At 39.9% G+C, this 20433-nt stretch overlaps 2 protein-coding genes across 2 annotated transcripts in view; both read right to left on the bottom strand.

Moving 5' to 3' along the window:
• Positions 1 to 12726: 12726 nt before the first annotated feature.
• LOC121865354 lies at positions 12727 to 17025 on the bottom strand. Its single transcript, XM_042364690.1, has 2 exons — positions 15166 to 17025; positions 12727 to 13584 (listed from the first exon to the last, which is right to left on the bottom strand). Exons 1-2 carry the CDS (start codon positions 15394 to 15396, stop codon positions 12727 to 12729), a joined length of 1089 nt encoding a protein of 362 aa, XP_042220624.1. The 5' UTR covers positions 15397 to 17025.
• Positions 17026 to 18241: 1216 nt separating this feature from the next.
• The window catches only part of LOC121865347, an 89078-nt gene continuing 86886 nt past the window's right edge, over positions 18242 to 20433 (bottom strand). Inside the window, exon 7 of the mRNA XM_042364687.1 lies at positions 18242 to 19097. Within this exon, the coding sequence (XP_042220621.1) occupies positions 18881 to 19097 (217 nt within the window). The 3' untranslated portion in view covers positions 18242 to 18880. The remainder of the gene's footprint in view (positions 19098 to 20433) is intronic.

Here is a 20433-nt window from a genome sequence, read left to right as displayed (position 1 = left end):
TTCAGAATGAGATACTTGACTGCCGCTGCAGATATACCATGATGAGATAAAGAAGAGATTAAAGAAGTTTCATTTGTAGCTGCTGCGGCTGATGACACAACAGATGTTTCAGAACACACCAAATGGTAATTGTCTTATCACGTATGAATGAAGAAATATTTTTGGGGATTATTTATCCAGAAAATCAACGTAGATGGCATATCGTTACCTGGTTGTTAGATAACCTTCAAGGAAATAGACAAATTAGAGCCCAGACATTTGATGGCAAATGTCATGAAAGGCAAAAAGGCTTCTGCGTTAAAGAAGTTTATAATAATGCCTTATTTAGTTCACTGTTAATGCTAATTCAACAGAATTTATTAATGAGAAATGCAGTGCGAATACGGACTTTTTCTAACGTTTTTGGCTATATAGCAATATTTTCTAAGATCGTACTACAACGGTATCCATTCTCAATATATAACGCCAGTATTCCGCCGCCTATCCTCTACAGGAACTTTAATATACAGACCGGAACAAAGTCTATGAAACGGTAACCTTAAAAGCTGCCGGTTGAACTAGTTGACGTAATGCATCGAATTTCAGTAACAGGAATTTTTCTACCTGAATAATGAAAATCTATGTTTGGCGGAGTTTTTCGAACAGATTCAGTTCTCATGTTGAAGCGCATTTATAACCAACAGTCTGAGAAGAGGGTTAAAGTATATGAATATATAGTACCTAAACCACATTTAGAAATAAGAAATCAAAGTAATGTGAATCCTTCAAAGACGCCCATGGCTAGCAAAGGAAGTGTGATCGCATATGTGTTGATATAGTGGAGAGATATTCACTAAACAATTAGTAGTCAAGTAAATTTCATCAAATGCAAAGCTTCATTTAGTTTTAAGAATAAACTGCCTGCAGAGATAGATTGACCACTTGGCTTATTCCATGATTGGACAAAGAAAATTTGAAACTGAACTTAGAGACTTAAGTAGGTCCGATATGCATTTAATTTCAGTAGAAGACCATAACCTGAAATTATCTGGAAATAATTTAGATGGTGCCTTAGTGAGATTTTCACGAACCTCATAAAACTTCTTGACAATTCCTATGACTAAATCAGAGCCTGAATGCTGCTTTCAACATTAAAAGAATAAAACTTTCGAGGAGCACTAGAATCAGGAAAGGCTAAATACACTTGTAATGATTTCAGCGATAGTAACTTTTAATAGTCCAAACATCAATGAGAAAGTTGACCTTTTACTAAAACAAGAAGAATGGATTTAGTATTTTTACCTTACTTTTGGAAGACGTGGGTGAAGGAATATCTCCCGACACTGCGCCAGTGACAAAGATTATTCAAAACTCACCGTAATCTCCACGCTTGGAATATTGTGATCATCTCTGGACAGTCCATCCCCAGGAGGTCAGTGGATGCTTGAGAGAGTACGGGAGGCACTACGGCACGAATTGCGTGGTGCTGAAGTGTTAAAGTGAAGACAAAGGACACAGTGTTATCACGCCCAGCGGCGAGACTCTTCCTGTTGGAAGGGGTCAGAGAGTGAATCTAATGGTAGGCCGTAATTTTGTGTGAAGCCGACAGGGAGAGTGTTACCGCCACAGTAAGATAAACTAAACTGAGAGAGAAAGAGATGGATAGCCACAGTAAGATAAACTAGATGAGAAAGAGAAAGGGAGAGTTGAGACAGTGTTCACAACGAACTTTGGTGAGTGTTAAATGCAGGCGGCCACATGTCACTAGCGAAATGGAACTGGTAACAACTGTGTGAATGTCTGAGGGACAGTCTATCGCCTTCTACTGTAAAGGCAGCATCTGGATTCTCGTCAGCCAATATCACCAGCATTACATTAGATTTGTTCTCGTTGATCTAACACTAGATCCCAAAACGTGAGTGTGATTGTGAACTGTTGAATCCTCTGAGAACTCTAAATAATTTTAAAAGTGAAATTATGTAGTGAATATTGATCGTATTATTCAAACTGTGTCTTGATGTACCAGCAGTTGTTATATGAATTGTATTCAACAGGTTTTGACGAATTATACTCATGCCTCAACTACAAGGGTCTTATTGTCCTGCACAAACGAAAATCGCTCCTATGAGCGATTACACTAGTGTTATGTCATATTTCCTCCTCCTTTTTTGCTATAATTTCCACCCACTTATTTAGCCGTTCAGGTGGTTGGTCTATCCAGTATTGGTACAGAAGGAAGTGGACTCAGAGAAACCTGTGGGTGTTTGGTAGTGAGGGTCACACCCTCACGTGTGTCTGGGCAGTAGGACTCAAATCCTTGATGTAGTGGTGAAAGACACATATTTTACTGCTCTACCACCAACACCCATTATACCACCACCACCAACACCACCTGTACTACCACTAAAACCACCTGTACCACCACCACCACCACCTGTACCACCAGCACCACCTGTACCACAACCAACACCCCTATACCACCACCACCACCTGTACCACCACCACCACCACCACCCCTGTACCACCAACACCAACACCACCTGTACCACCACCACCAACACCACCTGTACCACAACCACCAACACCCCAGTACCACCAACACCACCTGTACCACCACCACCACCACCACCACCACCACCACCACCACCACCCCTGTACCACCACCACCACCTGGCTGCTGCACTGTTTCAGTTACAAAAGTGAAAGTTAAAGACATGCAACTTGGTACCCTCAAGGTGTGAAAATGTAATAATAATAATAATAATAATAATAATAATAATAATAATAATAATAATTATTCATTGTAATTTAAATTTATAATAAAATTAAATGAAAATAAAATAATAAATTATTAATGATAATAATAATAATAACAACAACATTGTAATAATAATAATAATAATAATAATAATAATAATAATAATAATAATAATAATAATAATAATAATAATAATAATAATAATAATAATAATAATAAAGAAATGAAAAAATAAAACAAAAAGATCAAAATTGAGAAACAATATATGTATGCTATGTTGTCAATGGTAAGAGAAACAATTGAGACCCTGCAATTGTGTGTAAATGAAGCAGAAAGTCAGATCAGCAGCCTGGGACTTGGTCACAATTTTCGTGATGCCATATGGCAGTAGGGTCTACCATTAGACAACACATTATGCTTCCAATATCTTCCCAGGCGGTAGTACCTCCCTGTTTGGTAGCTGCCTACTATGCAATATAGTAACCAGATAATGTATTATATCAGACAAATATGATTTTACCTCATTACGCTCATGACCGTTATTTGAAATACTAAGTATCAATAGTGCTGATCGGCGACCCCCGAAAGTTGCTATAAATAGAATCCGCCCGTACGCACGCGAGTGTGACACACGCAGCCAGCCTTCGTTGTGAATGGACGTCTCTCTAGACCCCTCACTGCCAAGCCAGCCAACCTATCTCTTACCGTTTACGAACTGAACTCAAACGACAACCTCACTAACCATCACTTTGACACGTGGGAAGCTTGTTCCAGACAACGCCCTTTCTGTGCCTCCCAACTGATCAGGGGTGACTCCTGATCAGAGGCGGCCCTGATTGGGTGCTCTGCAACGGCTTCTTGCAGCGGACTTGTGCCGCGACCCCACCGGTGTTACTTACACCAGTGGCTATTCTTCCTCTTTTCTTCCTTCTTTTTCGCTCTGGCCTGGGGACCTGCACCCTAAGGTGTATTCGTCCTTGGGTCCCCCCTGTAACTGTTCACCTCCCTCCCAGGAGTTTGTGAACAAGAAAGGGGGCAGGAGCACTACCCATCCCTCCGCCGAGCCTTCCTAGGTAACCGTGAACGTGCGGGTCCACCTGGGAAGGGGGTCGCAATCCTGAATTCCTCCCCCCCCCCCTAATTAGGTACACTAGCTCACGTCTATAAGTGAGCATTCAGTAACACTAGGGAAGTAGGATCCCCTGACGGGGCTTCCGGGACAGTGTTGCGGGAACCACTCTACGACCACTCGACCAACAAAAGGCGGTGGGGAGTGTTGTAATTCCTGTAACAAACTCCTGTCCTGGAATAGGTAGGTCTCCAATCTGAAATCACGCAAGGGTGGCATGTCCACCACATACTCTCTGGAATGAGGGCACACCGGATACGGATACGCTCCCATGAAGGGGGCGTGACTGACGAAAGAAAAACCGAATTGGCAAGACTCCTTACTGCAACACTACTTATCAAAATATCCAACCTCATCACGACCAAGGACTCCTTCATCGCCCTGTGCCTGACTGAGAATGATGTCGACTTACTCTTATCGAACGACAGCACAAGGAAACTGAAGTCCGCGAAATTTGAAGTTGCAATCCCTCCTCAACTCCGAGCGAGGAAATCAATTGTGATCAAACGACTAGATAAAGCAATCACCGAAGAATCTAGTGAACAGCAATTGGTATCTGATATAGAAGACAAAAACGAATGGGCCAAGGTGGAGGAAGTGGTCAAGCTGCCCAGACTGCCATCCATGCTCAAAATACGATTCACGGAAATAGCCATGGCCCAAAAAGCAATCCAGGAGGGACTTTGTCTCTCCTACTACCATGTCAGCAGCAGCCAGGTGGAGCAGGAGGAATTCTTCCCCATCATTCCATGCTGGAATTGTTACCAATATTCACACATGGCAACAGACTGCCCTAACAAGGACACCAAGCGCTGCTCAGAATGCGGGAATAAGGGGCACACCTTCAGAGAGTGCAAAAACAAAGATAATCCCAAATGCCTAAACTGCGAAGGAGATCATAGAACACTGGCTACTCGCTGCCCCATACGAAAAGCAATAGTCAACCAAAAGAAGGAGAAGGAGAGGGAGAAGACACAGGAACAGCAAAACAAGACATATTCAGCTGTGACAAAACTAACCAGAGAAACGACAAAGATCCTCGAAAAAGTCGCCACACCACCCCCCGCAAACCAACCTATTTTGCTTCAGCTTGGAAATAATCTTTCCGTAAAAATAATGACCTCCATAATCCACGCCCACATCATGAATATAGCCAGACCTGGAACTTTTGCCAAGGCAGCAAGGGACATGTTCGCCGCCAACAACCTGCCAGACATGGAATTCCCAAACGATGTGCCTTCTTCTGAAATCTTCAACTTCATTTACAAATCAGAGAGCACTGGAATTCAAATACCAACAACTCACGAATCATCAACTCACGAACCATCAACTCAAGAACAGACTACCTCAGGCATACAACCCGAGCCAGCAAGCGAGGAAGAATCGATGGAAGACGCAAGCGAAGATGAAACCACCGCAATAACAGAACAAGCCGCCAGAGTCAACACCCAAAAAAAGAATCAAGCAGGAACTAAGGCACCACCTGCTACGGAGAACAAAGACCTAGGGCATGAAACTGGTATTCGATTTTACTCCACTACAGCTCCCCCCATAGTCTCAACAGAAAGACTATTGGCAGAAATAAGGCAAGGCAAGATTAAATACACATACTCAGACAAAAACCTAGATGACACACATATTTAAACACTATTCAAGAAGGGAAGAATACTCACAAGACACAACAGAATAGAGAGAGTTGATCAGTCAACATATAAAAAGATCCGCTTGGGCCTGGACAGGAGGATGTCAGGGGAGCACCGGTCAGCAAAAATGGCGCAAACCAGCTCTAGGCACCAGCCTTCATAATAAATAAGCTTAAAATAATCCAACATAATGTCTTAGCATGGATCCCACAAAGAGCAAGCGAATTATATAACACATACCGTAACATAGACCCAGATATTATTCTCATCAATTCGCATGGTAAGAAAAACTCAGAAAAAATAAAACTATTTAACTACACAGTCTACCAAAAAAACAATCAAGACACACCACATGATGGAATAGCCATAGCCATCAAACGAAACATACAACACAAGATACACGACTCATTTCAAGAAAACTTTCTGGCGCTCGAAATTAACTGCCCAACAGGACCTATTATAATCGGTACCTGTTACCTCCCTCCGAGAAGACCCATATTCCCACTAGCAGACATGCTCAAACTCCTGAGAAGAAACATACCAGCATATTTCTTGGGTGATTTAAATGCTCGACATCGCGTCTTGGGGCACCAGGACAACAACGCCGTGGGCAAGATTTTAAACACATTACTGAGTCACGGCAACGCAATACACCTTGGCCCGGAATTCCCCACATACATCAGAGCAGGCCAAATCGGACATCCAGACATAGTACTAACAAACCAGCATCACCATCTTAACCTGCAAATGGAACCCGGCCCAATAACCACCAGTGACCTTCTCCCTATCGTAGCCACACTCTCCACGTCGCCAATACAGATCCCTGCCAGGATGAGATACAGCTACAGCCGGTCCAACTGGGAGGAATTCCAAAAGGAGTTAAGCAACCACCAAATAACCCAGCTAAACAACAAACACACCTCCCAAATAGACAGCACACTGGAGATATGGTACGGAAACGTGATCCAAGCAATGGAACACCACATACCCACGACCACTCACCGCACATTACCACACCCCCAATACTCACATCAATCAAGAATTCTACAGACACAGTTCAGTAATTTATTCAAATTAATCCTAGAACAAGGATGGACACCAGAATACAGAATACAATATTACACCATACACGAACAACTAAGAAACATGTCCAAAGAAGCATACGTGAATAACTGGGAGAAATTAATAGCAGACACAGAAGCAATTTACCACAACCCGAAAGAATTCTGGCGAAAAATTAAAAACCTAATGGGAATCTCCAGCAACGAATCAAACTACATTTTAAATAGCAACCAAATCAAATTAACTGAACCCAAAGAACAAGAACCTGAATTCAGGAAATACTGGAGCAAAATTTTTCAAATAAGCCAAGAAGACAACCTGAACTTCTGTATGAATACCGAGCAACAAGTAACCAATCACATGACACACACAACCCACATCTGGCAACCAAGTCCCAGCATAGACACAAACGCTCTGGACGATCTTTCCACACTGATCCAACCAATCACCGCAGAGGATATTCAGAAAACAATAATCAGTTTCAAGAACAAGGCCCCGGGCATCAGTAAAATAAACAAACCCATACTCCAGCATCTACCAATCAACATGATACTCCAACTCAGAAACATTTTTAATGCAGCACTTGCCTCTGGCTACTTCCCAAGGAAATTTAAAACAGCAAGCATCAGACTTATATCAAAACCAGGTAAATCCCCAATCCAAGTATCAAATTACAGACCAATCTCTCTTCTAGAAACACCGGGAAAAGTCCTAGAAAAAATAATTAACCACCGACTGAGAACACACCTCGAATTTGAAGAGAAGTACAACCCCAGACAGCACTGATTTAGAAAACATAGAGGAACCCATACAGCCTTAGCCCTAATTTACGAAAACATAGCAAACGCGATGCACAACAAGGAGCAATGTAACATAGTATTAAGGGACGTAGCTAAAGCATTCGACAAGGTCTAGCACCTAGGACTCAAATACAAAATTACCACCCAAGAACTTCCCAACAACTTTACTTCCTTTCTTTGCAACTTCCTCGACAATAGAGAGGCCAAAATTATCATAGGTAACCACATAGGCCCAAGCTTCAAATTATACAGCGGAGTACCACAGGGAAGTAACCTCTCGCCCACACTCTACACAATATATACGGCGGACATGCCACCTCCTACACACGGAGAATACATAGCTTATGCTGATGACGTCACCCAAATCATCAGACATCCAGGCAAGGGCAAACAGATGATGGCACGGAAAACAGCCCAGGCCATCGAGCAAATCAACGAATATGAAAAAAAGTGGAAAATTCAAACCAATACACAGAAACTAATGATAATACACATTGCCAAAATAAACCCAGCACCAATCACAGTCAACAACGTACCTATACAATACTCCAACGAAGGCAAAATTTTGGGACTCACAATAACAAGAACAGGCATAGCAAAACACGTAAAACAACGCAAACAGACTGCCCAATCACAACTCACGAAACTACGACGATTCAGCAAAATGGACACCAAAATTCAACTACACCTATACAAAGCACTTGTCCGCCCTCACCTAGATTATCCACCAATACCACTCAACACGATCAGCAAATCCAGCCAACTTAAACTTCAAGCAGTACAAAACAAAGCTATCCGTAGAGCATCAAAGCAACTCCCGCCATACACCACCAAAATACAAGAACTTCACGAATTATACAATATCGAACCACTGAACATACGTACACACAGCCAAGCACAGAGAATATGGATCAAACTTGAAGAGATGGAGGATCCATTATTCTCCAAGTTAAAAGAAGAAGGAACATCTAAAACACACAGCTGGTGGCCCAAGAGCCTCCATGCTGACATAGCAGAACAAGACCCACTTTACACATATATGTGAACAAATAACACCACCATCGGACAAACAAAAATTAACACCCATTACAATAATGAATACCTAGCTAGCTTAGCTTCCATCCCTCCCCCCCCCTCAACCTCCCTCCCTGAGCGGGCGGGCGTGTGCTGCGTGCGGCCACCACCCCATCATTTCAACTCGTCTCCGCTAGGTGGACAGCCCACCTGCTATCTACCCCTCCCACTTTTCTTCCCGTTTCCATGCTTTACTTCTCTCTCTCTCTCCTCTCCTTTCCCAGTGCAAAGTCATTTGCCACTTTACTTCATTATCATCATCATCATCACGCGAGTGTTGTCAGCTGCAAAGTAGGACAAACATTTTGGTTCACTGCACCAGTTTGAATGATAAAGCGGAACCACCACACCGTAACAAAGTACGTCTGGGGACAATGGAATTAAGTACAGGTGTTGTTCAAAGTACAATAGGGAAGTCTTTAAAGAAAGGATCCACTCGACATTGTTGTTATGGCCTTTGTAAAAGTGATAGCAGGTATGCAGACCGTGAAGATATGCAAGGTGTGAGATGACTTCCATTTAAAAAGCCTAACAAAGACTTAGAGAAATGTCAACGTTGGGTTCAAGCAAAAACGGTAAGATGTTGTGTAATTTCACTGTGGATAAATCGTGCCTCAGGTACATCATTTTCAGTGTATTGGCCATTGCTTGTGCCAGCGGTGGCAGTAACTGGACACGAATATTTGTCCAACCCGCGCGGTGATGCAAACACAACCCCGACCACTGATCAACTATTGTATTTGTATTCGCATCATAAATACCTCATCGGAATGAAAGGACAACATTATTCTGCTCTATAAATTGTCTGCAGTGATTCAACTACCAGTAACCCAGAGTAAGGGTAGGACAGTGGAGGCAGGGAGGGTGGTGGAGTGGGTAGATGAAGGTTCCTTCTCAACATAGAAGCAGCTTTAATATTAAAGCAGCCGCTATATTTCCTTTCACCATAAATTGGCCATTTAATAACAATACTAATAATAATAATAATAATAATAATAATAATAATAATAATAATAATAATAATAATAATAATAATAATAATGATAATAATAGTAATAATAATAATAATAATAATATTTACCCATTTAACCTCACTGTTTGGCACAACTGAACTATGTGGTTTGTTGATTATAAACCGGACAGCTGCCAACTGAACTATTTCTGTTCACATCAAGTTTGTAACATAATAAGTATGTGGTGCCCACTTACTGGCTGTTTTGATTGCTAATTAATCCCTTCACTACGATGTCTTCTTATCTATTTTATTCTGATAATCACCAGATGAATTTATTCTGCTGTGGAAGTTCCACCTCGTAGTCAAGGGGTTAAACAAAACTTTACTGTTTCTAGAAGATATAGAATCATTTATATTCATTACATATTTACTTATATATACTCCATTTTTTATTTTTTTTTTTCCTAGAACCTGAATTTCTCCCACTTTAATCCTATTGTAATTTATTATTTTCATCTGTTAGGTGCTAGACGATAACACTCAGCTGAGGAAACACCGTCGGTGTTGTAAAAGCGTAATTGTAATTGTAATTGAAGCTGAATGTAAATGATTCAAAAAATGGGATTTTGTAATTGTAAGTGTACATTTAAATTGCAAAATTATCGTAATTATAATTATAACTGAATGTTGTCAAGCTTATTCCTGCTTAAATTACGTCATAAAACTGGAACACTGTTATGGCTAAGGATAAAACGAGAGTAAGTACACGACAAATGGTGCATAAATGTACATCCTGGTGTGATTCTCGTTGTTTGGGTCACGTCCATTACTTGTACTGGATGTGACTAAGTGTAACCGAGAACTCTATGAGTTCCTTCCATACTTGAATCTTAATGATCTGTAATATGTGAAAATGGATGTAAGGTGATGTCCATCATTACAGTCATTATTATTTTCATTATTTTACTCTTTGTGAAATTAGACTCATTTGTAACTTCTGAGAAATTCTTCTAATTTTGTTCAGCTTGCAGGTGCAGTTTCCTGGTATAATTGTAGTGAACGAAAAACATAAATTTATTAAATATTATCTCTCAGACCTAACCACAGAGAAGTACATCATGTGAAGTGAAGATTATCTGTAATCTTCCTGAATCTCGGGCTGATCTAGTGTAACAAATATTATGGCTGTAATTGAAAACATAACAATGGTATTCATTTGCATTGTTCAGGTCCTTACGTTTAAATACAAAATATGAAATAAAACGTTTGCTATTATTTCGAACTTTTAACAATGACTTCATCATTTGTAAAATTTGAAGAAATTGGAGAAAACAATTTAATGCAAACTATCAAGTAAATGTAATTGTAATTGTAATTTGTGATTTTTCTGATCAAGTAATTGTAATACTGTACACTTTCCTCCTCACCCCCAGTAACCCGTCCCCCACAGAAAGACACCATTCCCCTCTCCCACCCGCTCACTTGGCGAATGCTTCGAATTCAGATTTCAGTGTTTGAGATTCAGACCTCGAAGAGAGAGGAGTGGTAACTGCAAGAGTGGAGTCAAACCACCAAATTCCAGTCCTTCAAAACCTGTCCATTACAAAAAGAATCTAATTTTTTTTTATTGGGCACTCCCTTACATCCTTGTGTAAGGTGAAGCGCAGAAGCGTTTACAGCGCCCAACAGGGAAGCATGCTAAGTTCATGCTTGCCTTTATGTCTCATGAGTTAAGGGCGTAGAAGCCTGAAGAGTCAGTGGTTTATGTCATCAAGTTATTGGAAGCTCCAACAACTTTCCCTGAATACGAATTCGCAACTTTCGACTTACAACAGGTACCTACTTGACTGCTAGGTGAACAGGTTGGGACTAATGGGGGCTAGGAAGTAAGTCCAAACAACTTCCACCGGCCCGGGAATCGAACCAGTGACATCTTGCTTGCGAGGCAAGAACGGTACCGCTTCTACCACCGATCCCCAAAGAATCTAATATCCACCTTAATCCCTAGAACTTACAACATTTGCTAAGATGCTGTAAATTACATCTTACATTACAGTCCCTTAGGAAATCCTTAAATTTCAATGGCCTTCCATTAAGCTTCATTGATGTTTATATAGGTAAACAACTTTTCAAACTTCTTAAACCACAGACCCACCCAACCACAGCCAGCAAAGCAATAGTTTATTTTTCATTACAATACCAAGGTTCTTATACCTATGCCCTCGGAAACAAACTAGCCAAGTTGTTACGTGAATTTTATCCGCAAGTGTCATTGAGAGTGATGTTCAGATCAAGACCACACTACAGAGGTGGCTTAAATAAAAAGATCGAGTCCCTGATGAACTGCAATCCTCAGTTGCTTATTTATTCAAGTGTAGTCCCTGCAATGTAGCGACAGCTGAGAGTTTGAATTGCCGAATATCAGGGTCGCTCGTTCAGAACAAACCAACCATTGTCTAAACCACTTTATTTAACAATCAGAGACCATAGCCACACATCCGATCATCCTTACCACTTCCCCTGACGATATGACGTGAGTCGCTCCTCACCCGCCGAGTACAACCAGCAACAGGCACGCATGACTCTACACTTCATTACTTTGTTTTTAACGGGTATGATTTGTTCTTGATTGTTGTGGCATATGTGACCTGTCTTTATATTATCACTTGTAGCATTTAAGCTTTTCTTAATTTTAGTGTTTTTGCTCTGTATGGTTAAAGTGATGGCAAAAGATTTGTCGAAACGTTACCAAATAAATGTTGCTGTTTATCCATACGTTGGTACTGTTATTCATCCTTTAGTATATATATATATATATATATATATATATATATATATATATATATATATATATATATATATATACACACATATATATATACACTGCAAATATACTGAATGGTGGGTTACCCGGCTTTGCCAGGCGTAAGGACAGGAGATAGTACACGATTCTTCCCCGACCTTCTTCAAAACTGTAATCCAACTTGCGGGGCTGACTCGCCCCTTGGGAGGTATAGTACCTGACCATCATATACCTAATACGTATGTACAGTACATAATACCTACATTCTCATTGTCACCCGCATATTTCACGCTTACATTTATGACAGCTATGTTCCCGAGACTAGCGTATTTGATGCTCGTAAAGCTGACACTTACCTGACACTGATCATGTTGCCACTCATGAACCTACTAACAGTAATTACATCAAACATTGCCACTTATCTGTGTAACATATGAAAATAAATTTCCTGCTGTTCTTTCTAAAATGTGGATCAAAAATATATATCTTCGTAAAGTGGGTCACAGTAACCTAAAATAAAAAATCAGGAATATTTTGAAGAACTTACCATGAGCATGTCAGCCACCTCTTCCCGTAGGTTAACGATCTTGCCATTCTTGACAACACAGGTGGGAACTTTAGCAAGGAAATCTTCTACTGACGTGCGTCTCTTCCTCAGACTCTCCATGTCATATGGGTCAGCGCTCATGACACCCAGGCTGCCACGCCGCATATGATTGCCGTTAGAGTCGAAAGTGTCGTCACTAAGGAGAAAGGCAGTACGGTTGATACGGTTCCATTCAAGGGGATGTTTGGAGGTAGCACGACGGCCCAGATCAAGGTCAAGTGTAGTTCTGGCTAATTCACTGCTGCGGCGGCACTCTGAGCCACGGCGGCACTGGTGCGTGCGGTGATCGGAGCCACGACGTGACTCGCTCTCTCTGCGACTGTCACGACGAGCAGAGGTCACGGCAGATACGCTAGGAACCTCTGATAGCCGCCATAATTCACTCCCTCGGCGCCCACTCTCTCCTCTCCCAATTCCCTCACCCTCGGATTTGTCACTGCCTCTTTGTAGAGAGTTCCGACGGCTGCTGACATCACTTGACTCGCTACGGTAGTCCACCTCTGGACATAGTCGTGTAGTATCTCCCGTTGTTTCAGGTATAGGAGCGGTGGGTGGCGCGCTGTCGCTAGTTTCACCCGAGACTGGAGGCTCCATAGGCTTTGGTTCAGTCTCTGATACGCTGCTAAATAACATGGAAGTAACCGAGGTGAGGGAGGAGGCGGTAGGTATCGAATCAATGATGGGAATTCTAGGTTTTGGTGGTACAGGAGGCCGGGCCGCCCCCTTACGTTTAGAGGAGTTAGGTAGAAATATTACTTGTCGTTTATCACGAACCTGAAAAAGATGATCATATGTCAGACAATTCAGCAGCGATAATTAATTTAAAAAAAATTGATTTAGTTACAAAAAAAATTCATCCAGTCGCCTATACAGCATGTTTTCTATTGAAACATAAAAAGAGTCAGGTATGTGAAGAAGATAGCACGAGGTTGCTGTCTCACTTCGGTAACTATTTGTGATCTGATAGAAATATTCTGAGAGGACTAATGAAATAACAACTTTTTTGGCTTGTTAAAGTGTAACTACACACACACACACACACACACACACACACATATATAAAAAAAAACCTGCAATTACTGTTGTTAAGAAGATCACTAAAATGAGTACATTTGATGTTCAATTGTAAGTGTATTTTGGGATTTTTTCACCAGGCTATGTCCTTAATAACGCTGTATTTTATCAGGCAAAATATTTAAAACATTACTATAGTTACTTAAGCTGCCCATCAAGTATCGGAGTATTGACCGACATAGCGGGTAATGGCACTCACTCTCTGTTTCCAACATGCCTCTGCCTATAACCCTTCTTGATCTCAATCTCCACATTCTTCTTCAAATTAACATATCTCTTATCAACATGCTGTACTATTCTCTCACACTGTCATCCTCCCTGCATCACTCGGCCAGACTCTTCCTCGCTGTGTATCACAACTCAGTATTGTGAATTTACAATAGATAGATACTTCTTAGGAAAAATCATCATACACGTTCACATTGGTTCATCATGTATCTAAAAAATGCAGGTATACAGGCAATGGTATACAGTACAATCGATTTAACCATGGAAAGCCCATAATTGCCCTGTAACGGCTCTAATACCATGATGTACAGTACGAAGGAGCAGTTCACATGAATAACCAAAGATCATGATAACAGCCTAACCTTACACAGGTAATTCTTTGATGACATGAATTTATTTTCCCCTGGACAAGTTACAGATTGTAGGTAAAAGTAATAGCAAGAAGAAGAAGAAGAAGAAGAAGAAGAAGAAGAAGAAGCGGTTCCACGAAATGCGAGTGATCCACGGACTGGACATAAAGATGGATGCATAAAAAGAATAAGGGATTTCAGTAGAATATGAATCAAAGACAACATAGGAATAAGAATCTGATATCATAAAAATCTGAAGATGTATCGTGTTGAACTATGACCATGAAAGTAACAGCAGAACCACATTAAACCCTTTCGTTGCAATTCCCGCACTTGCTACTTTATTCTGGCTACCCCTAAACGATTATATACAGCTTAGGGTAACCTCCCGTAGACAAAGGGCTAAAACCTATCTCGATTAAATAAAATAATGATACACGAAAAGTATTATACCGAGAGCCTGATTTTTTTCTTATAATTTTTTTTATGTATCTACTATATAGAGTGTTAAGTGAGGTAAGTGAAGGCTGTACCTGATGCACAGTAAACAGAGAGGCAGTAAGTTTTTTTTTCTTCTTTTTACGGGGCTTATCCCACCCAGGCACAGGTTCAATGACCCACATCGGGGCCTGGGAGGCTGTACTAATGTACTTGGTGTAAAATTTCTGTCCTGCCAATATCGAACATATTTTAGAGGACTTACCTTAATAGGAACCCCCTGAGGGTATATGTCCTGCAGTTCGCTTGGGAAGAAGCCGTCAAGGATATCCTGCAGGAACTGTCTTGTCTTGACCGACTCAAAGCTGCGGAAGCCGCCGTCGTCCACTACGACGCCGTTCTTGTACAGTGTCAGCTGTAGACTCTCACAGGCCTGACGGCCAACCTTTGATGATTGCTCAAACTTCATTGAATTAATTTTCTCAGTATACTCCATAATAAAGGTCCTAATACATTCATAAATGGAGCCAAGACTTCGAGGAGAGGAAGGAGAAAACGTAGAGTTGATTTTTAATTTCCCATCATTAATTTATATAGTAATAATAATAGTAATGATAATAAGAGACCTTGATCATAGGAGATGTTGGAGACGTCTTCCTCAATCCCCAGGATAACTTTAGTACAGGGTCAGACACTGATTTATGATCTGATACCTCCTGCAAGTACTAATAAAGAAGGGGATTACATGAGCGAAGTTTGTAAAGTAAGTGCATAAGGTATTTTAAGAAAGAACAAATGTAACTAAAACAGTATCAACTTCTTTTACGTAATTTTCAGCATCAGAAAATCAACATAACTTTAAAGTCTGTGCATTCAAAATTAGGAAAACAATAGTTACATTATTGCCGAGGTCTTATATAAAAAGAAAGAAGACAATCATATGTTGAACATTTCCAAAGCAGGTTGAAGCAGTTGTTAACATTCCAGAAGAACGCAGGTTACTAGTAATGGCAATTTGCAGTACATACAATGCATTAAAACTGAAGCACGTTGACTGAGGTCTTCATATATTATCTAATAGGATCATTTCCTTCGCTCGCAACCAGAATTCAGTGCCTGGTTATCGTAAACATCAATCGCCGCGGAAGAATTATTCCGCATATGACGAAAAGTGTTTCAGGAGATGTCAATATTTATGAGGAAAAACACTTCCTTTATACTGTAAAGGGAAACTAATTTTCTCCCAGAACCACCCAAGGAACAATAATACCTACAGTAATTATTATACATTACTATACATAATGCCGGAAACGGGTAAAATACTGATATTTATTTACTTGAGTAAAAGTACTTTTAATATTTTAAATAGCTTTTCAAGTAAAGGTAAGAGTACCCCTTCATTGATGAATACTTGAGTTACAAAAGTAAAGAGTAAAGTATTGATAATACAAACTTATAGTGAAATCTTCTTTTTTATTAAACATATCACCAATGGTACAGTTCTTCTCCCAGTCCACTTGTTAGCAGCAGCTGATTTTCAAAGGTGTTGTCAAAAAGCTTTGCTCTTCTTGGCGTGAACAAGAGCCTACTGAACTAAACTGCTTGCATGCTGCAAAAGTGGTCAAAGGGGTGTTTGCCTTCATGATGCCTTCAAGATGGATGAGAAACATTTTGAAACATCCCACCTGACTCTTTGGTCTCATGGTTGGTGCAGATCTTGAGAAATAAAAATATACCTTCATCCAACTTTTCCAAATGAGGCTACGGATATTCTTTCCAGGACGAGTTAACCACAGCGGGATGAAGATCAGGGGATCAACACTAGATTGGAAATGGCTGCTGTGTTCCTGCTCTGCTTAAAAGTAGCTGCACACTGATCGATCAGATGATATAAACAAAGGCCATCACCATGGTACCAGGAAGCTTTTTTCGTCATTTAGTCTTATGAAAGAAACATAATGATGTAAACAATTTATTTTCTTAATTTTACTTTAATAAAATTAAAGAGTAAAATATTTTTAGAGTATTTGAGAAAATAGTAAAGTACAAAAAAAGTTACTTGAGTAGTTTAGTGTAGTGTTGTGTAGTGTGACGACCTGTAGTGTAATGGTCAGCATGCTCGCCTCGCAAGCGAGCGGACCCGGGTTCGATCTCTGGGCAGGGTGAAACCATGGGCGAGCTCTTTTCGCCATTTGCCTCTGTTAACCCAGCAGTAATTGGGAACCTGAATGTTAATCGATTTGCGGAACGTGTTCCGGAGTAATGGTTACCCAGTGCAGTTGGCGAGTTGTCCGGTCTTCTCTGACTATTCCTTGACACTGAGACATGCACCTTAAACAAATTCACACCTAGGTGGCCCTTGTGCCGGTCATCCTCGTTACACGGGGGGCAACCATTAGTGTAGTGTAGTGTAGTAAATGTATTTCACTACTGCCCATACCTGCATGCTGCCAAGGTTATAAAATTTGAATTTGGAGTAAATCAAATGAGACATAATTAAGACAATGATAATTGTTGTCAAAAAAGACAATGTAGAAAAACGCTTCAAGGATATGATAAAACTTCCGGAAATAACATACCACACCGGATGAGCCTATGACTTGTAGAATATCAGATTAAAGTGAATCACTCCACCCATCACCACACTCCACCATCACACTATCCACCACCACGCTACACTATCACTCCACTCATCACCACATTCCACCATCACACTACCCATCTTTCTGTTTCAGTTTCCATGTGATTGCCGATATATTATAAGAATTACTCCAATAAACGGCCGGGTGGAGTCTAGGGACAGTATTACGAGAGTAAATTGGTGTTTAAAGAAGATGCTAGAGGTCAACACTCTTTGTCATGATGGAGAAGATATCGTTGATTTTTTTCGTTAATCCACAACCTTGTATATAAAAGGAGACCTTTGGCTTTGTAAACTATCAGCTTTATAATAGAGAAGTGAATATGACGAGGAGTAAGATCAGAGGAGTTTAAACCTTGAACATAGTAATAAAAATATCACATGAAAATAATAAGTTTGTCAGAAGATGGCAAGATGTCACACGAAAGTAGAAAGATGCAATAAGAAAGTAACAAGTTGGAATAAGAAAGTAGCATGATACAATAATAAATTAACAAACTGCAAGATGTAATAAGAAAGTGACAAGCTACAATAAGAAAGTAAAAACTTGTTATAAGAAAGTATTAACATGTAATAAGAAAGTAACAAGATTCATTAAGAAAGTAACACGATGCATGAAGGAAGTAACAAGATTTATTAAGAAAGTAACACGATGTAATAACAAAGTAACAAGACGCAATCAGAAAGTAACAACCTGGAATAAGTTAGTTAAAAGTTAAAATAAGAAGTAACAAGATTTATTAAGAAAGTAAAAGGAAGCAATTAGAAAGTAACAATCTTAAGTAAGAAAGTTATAAGTTGTAATAAGAATGTAACAAGATTTATTAAGAAAATAACAAAATGTATTAAGAAAGTAACAAGGCGTTCTAAGAAAGTAACAAGGCGTACTAAGAAAGTAACAATATGTATTTACAAGAGTGCTATGTGAACTGTGGTAAGTCTAGGACACTTCTCCGTTATTGCCAAACTAGTTTTAGCATCCCAGGATCCTGGCAGCTTATAAGAGACAGTGTGGGTACACTAAATAATAATCCTTCGCTACACAAGGAAGCAGTATGGTTGGTACTGCACTCAATGCCTTAAATTTTAATTAAAAAAAAGTAACCACTCATTCACAGTTGTGGTGCCTGCCCTACGAGCTAATCGTTAATATAACAATAATCTTACGAATAACTTATGAGAACAATGATTTTCTTCAAGTGGGTCAAATAATAAAGCTGCACTTTTAGGCATTTCGTCTTACTTCAGATATGCGAGGCGGATCTATAGGGAGTTACGTTAAAATTGGAAGGTTTCATTACAAAAGCTCATTTTAAAGCCTCCAGCACGAAGGGTTAGGTTATATGCCATGATAGAAGCAGGTGACCAGGTGAAGGACAAACACGGAGAAGGAATACATTACCTCGGCGGCAGCGTCTCCCTGAGCCACTATGTTCAGCTCAGTGATGGCGGCCAGCAGCTTTTCATAGTCGAGGCTGAAAGGTTCCGCCTCAGACGAGATGCTCCTAGAGGTGGACTCGGCCACTACCCTCCGCACTTCCCGGTTCTTGTGATTCCTTTTAGAAATATAAGTATACTGTCTACACCCATATAATAACTTTGAGGCACCCTACCTCATGACCATTAGTCTATTTTACAATAGACTTCATCACTACTAGTCTGTAAACGACCTAGTCACTACTCGTCTACTGTAAACTACCCCATCGCCACTAGTCTACTGTAAACTACCTCATCACCACTAGTCTACTGTATATTACTTCAACAGTCAACACTACTATACCCTTTCCACGCTAACCTGGCTCATAAGCCCCGCTCCTCGTCTATAGCTACAAATAGCTGATTGGTTCCCCTGAACGTTTTACCTCCACCCGGACTGCGCAATGTGCTCATGTATAAGCGCGTATTTATATCGACCTTTTATGATAAATATTAAAAATTTTGTAACATCCTCTCTGAAGTGATAATGCCTTGAAATCTTTTGCATTTTTTGATTGTTCAGATATTTAACATTATTTTAGATAATAACAGGTCTGCTTACCAATAATAGTGAACACATTTAGTTTGAATTTTCTATGAACCAATCAGGTATTAGCATAGAAGAGGGGCGTGGTTTATGGGCCAGTATAGCGTGGAAATACTATAGTCTACTGTACACTGTATCGGTAGTAGGTATTAGGCAGCTACCAAACTGGGAGGTACTACCGCCTGGGAAGATATTGGAAGCATAATGTGTTGTCTATGGTAGATCTTGCTGCCACATGGCATCATGAAAATTGTGACCAAGTCCCAGGTTGCTGATCTGACTTTCTGCCTCATTTACACACAATTGGATGTTCTCAATTGTTTCTCTTACTATTGACAACACAACATACATATATTGCTCCTCACTTTTGATTTTTTTTCATTTTGTATTTCTTTGTGGTTCTTTATTATTATTATTATTATTATTATTATTATTATTATTATTATTATTATTATTATTATTATTATTATTATTATTATTGTTGTTATTGTTATTGTTGTTGTTGTTGTTGTTGTTGTTGTTGTTATTATTATTACATTTTCGCCCCCCAGGCCTGGGTGGGCTAATTCCCGTAAAAAAACAAAAACAAAAAAAACACTAACTTATCACCATTACTCTACTGTATACACTTAATTATTTATTATGGGAAGGAACTTAGAACTAGGAAGAGATATTTTCATTTTTGAATACATTTACTGATTGCCAATTTGTAGTCACCGAACCATATTACTTTAATAGGCCTGCAAGCCTTCTGTAGATTATTATCAGTAATAATGCTAAGACTGCAGTCAAAGTATAAAACTGCAGCATTACCATCATCCTGAAATAAGAAAAAACTAATTTATTGTATACAACGATTGCCAGAGCAA

The sequence above is a fragment of the Homarus americanus genome, unplaced genomic scaffold, assembly GCF_018991925.1.
Source record: "Homarus americanus isolate GMGI-L3 unplaced genomic scaffold, GMGI_Hamer_2.0 scaffold15667, whole genome shotgun sequence".
NCBI lineage: Eukaryota > Metazoa > Arthropoda > Malacostraca > Decapoda > Nephropidae > Homarus > Homarus americanus.
This window is presented reverse-complemented; position numbering and strand designations above follow the sequence as displayed.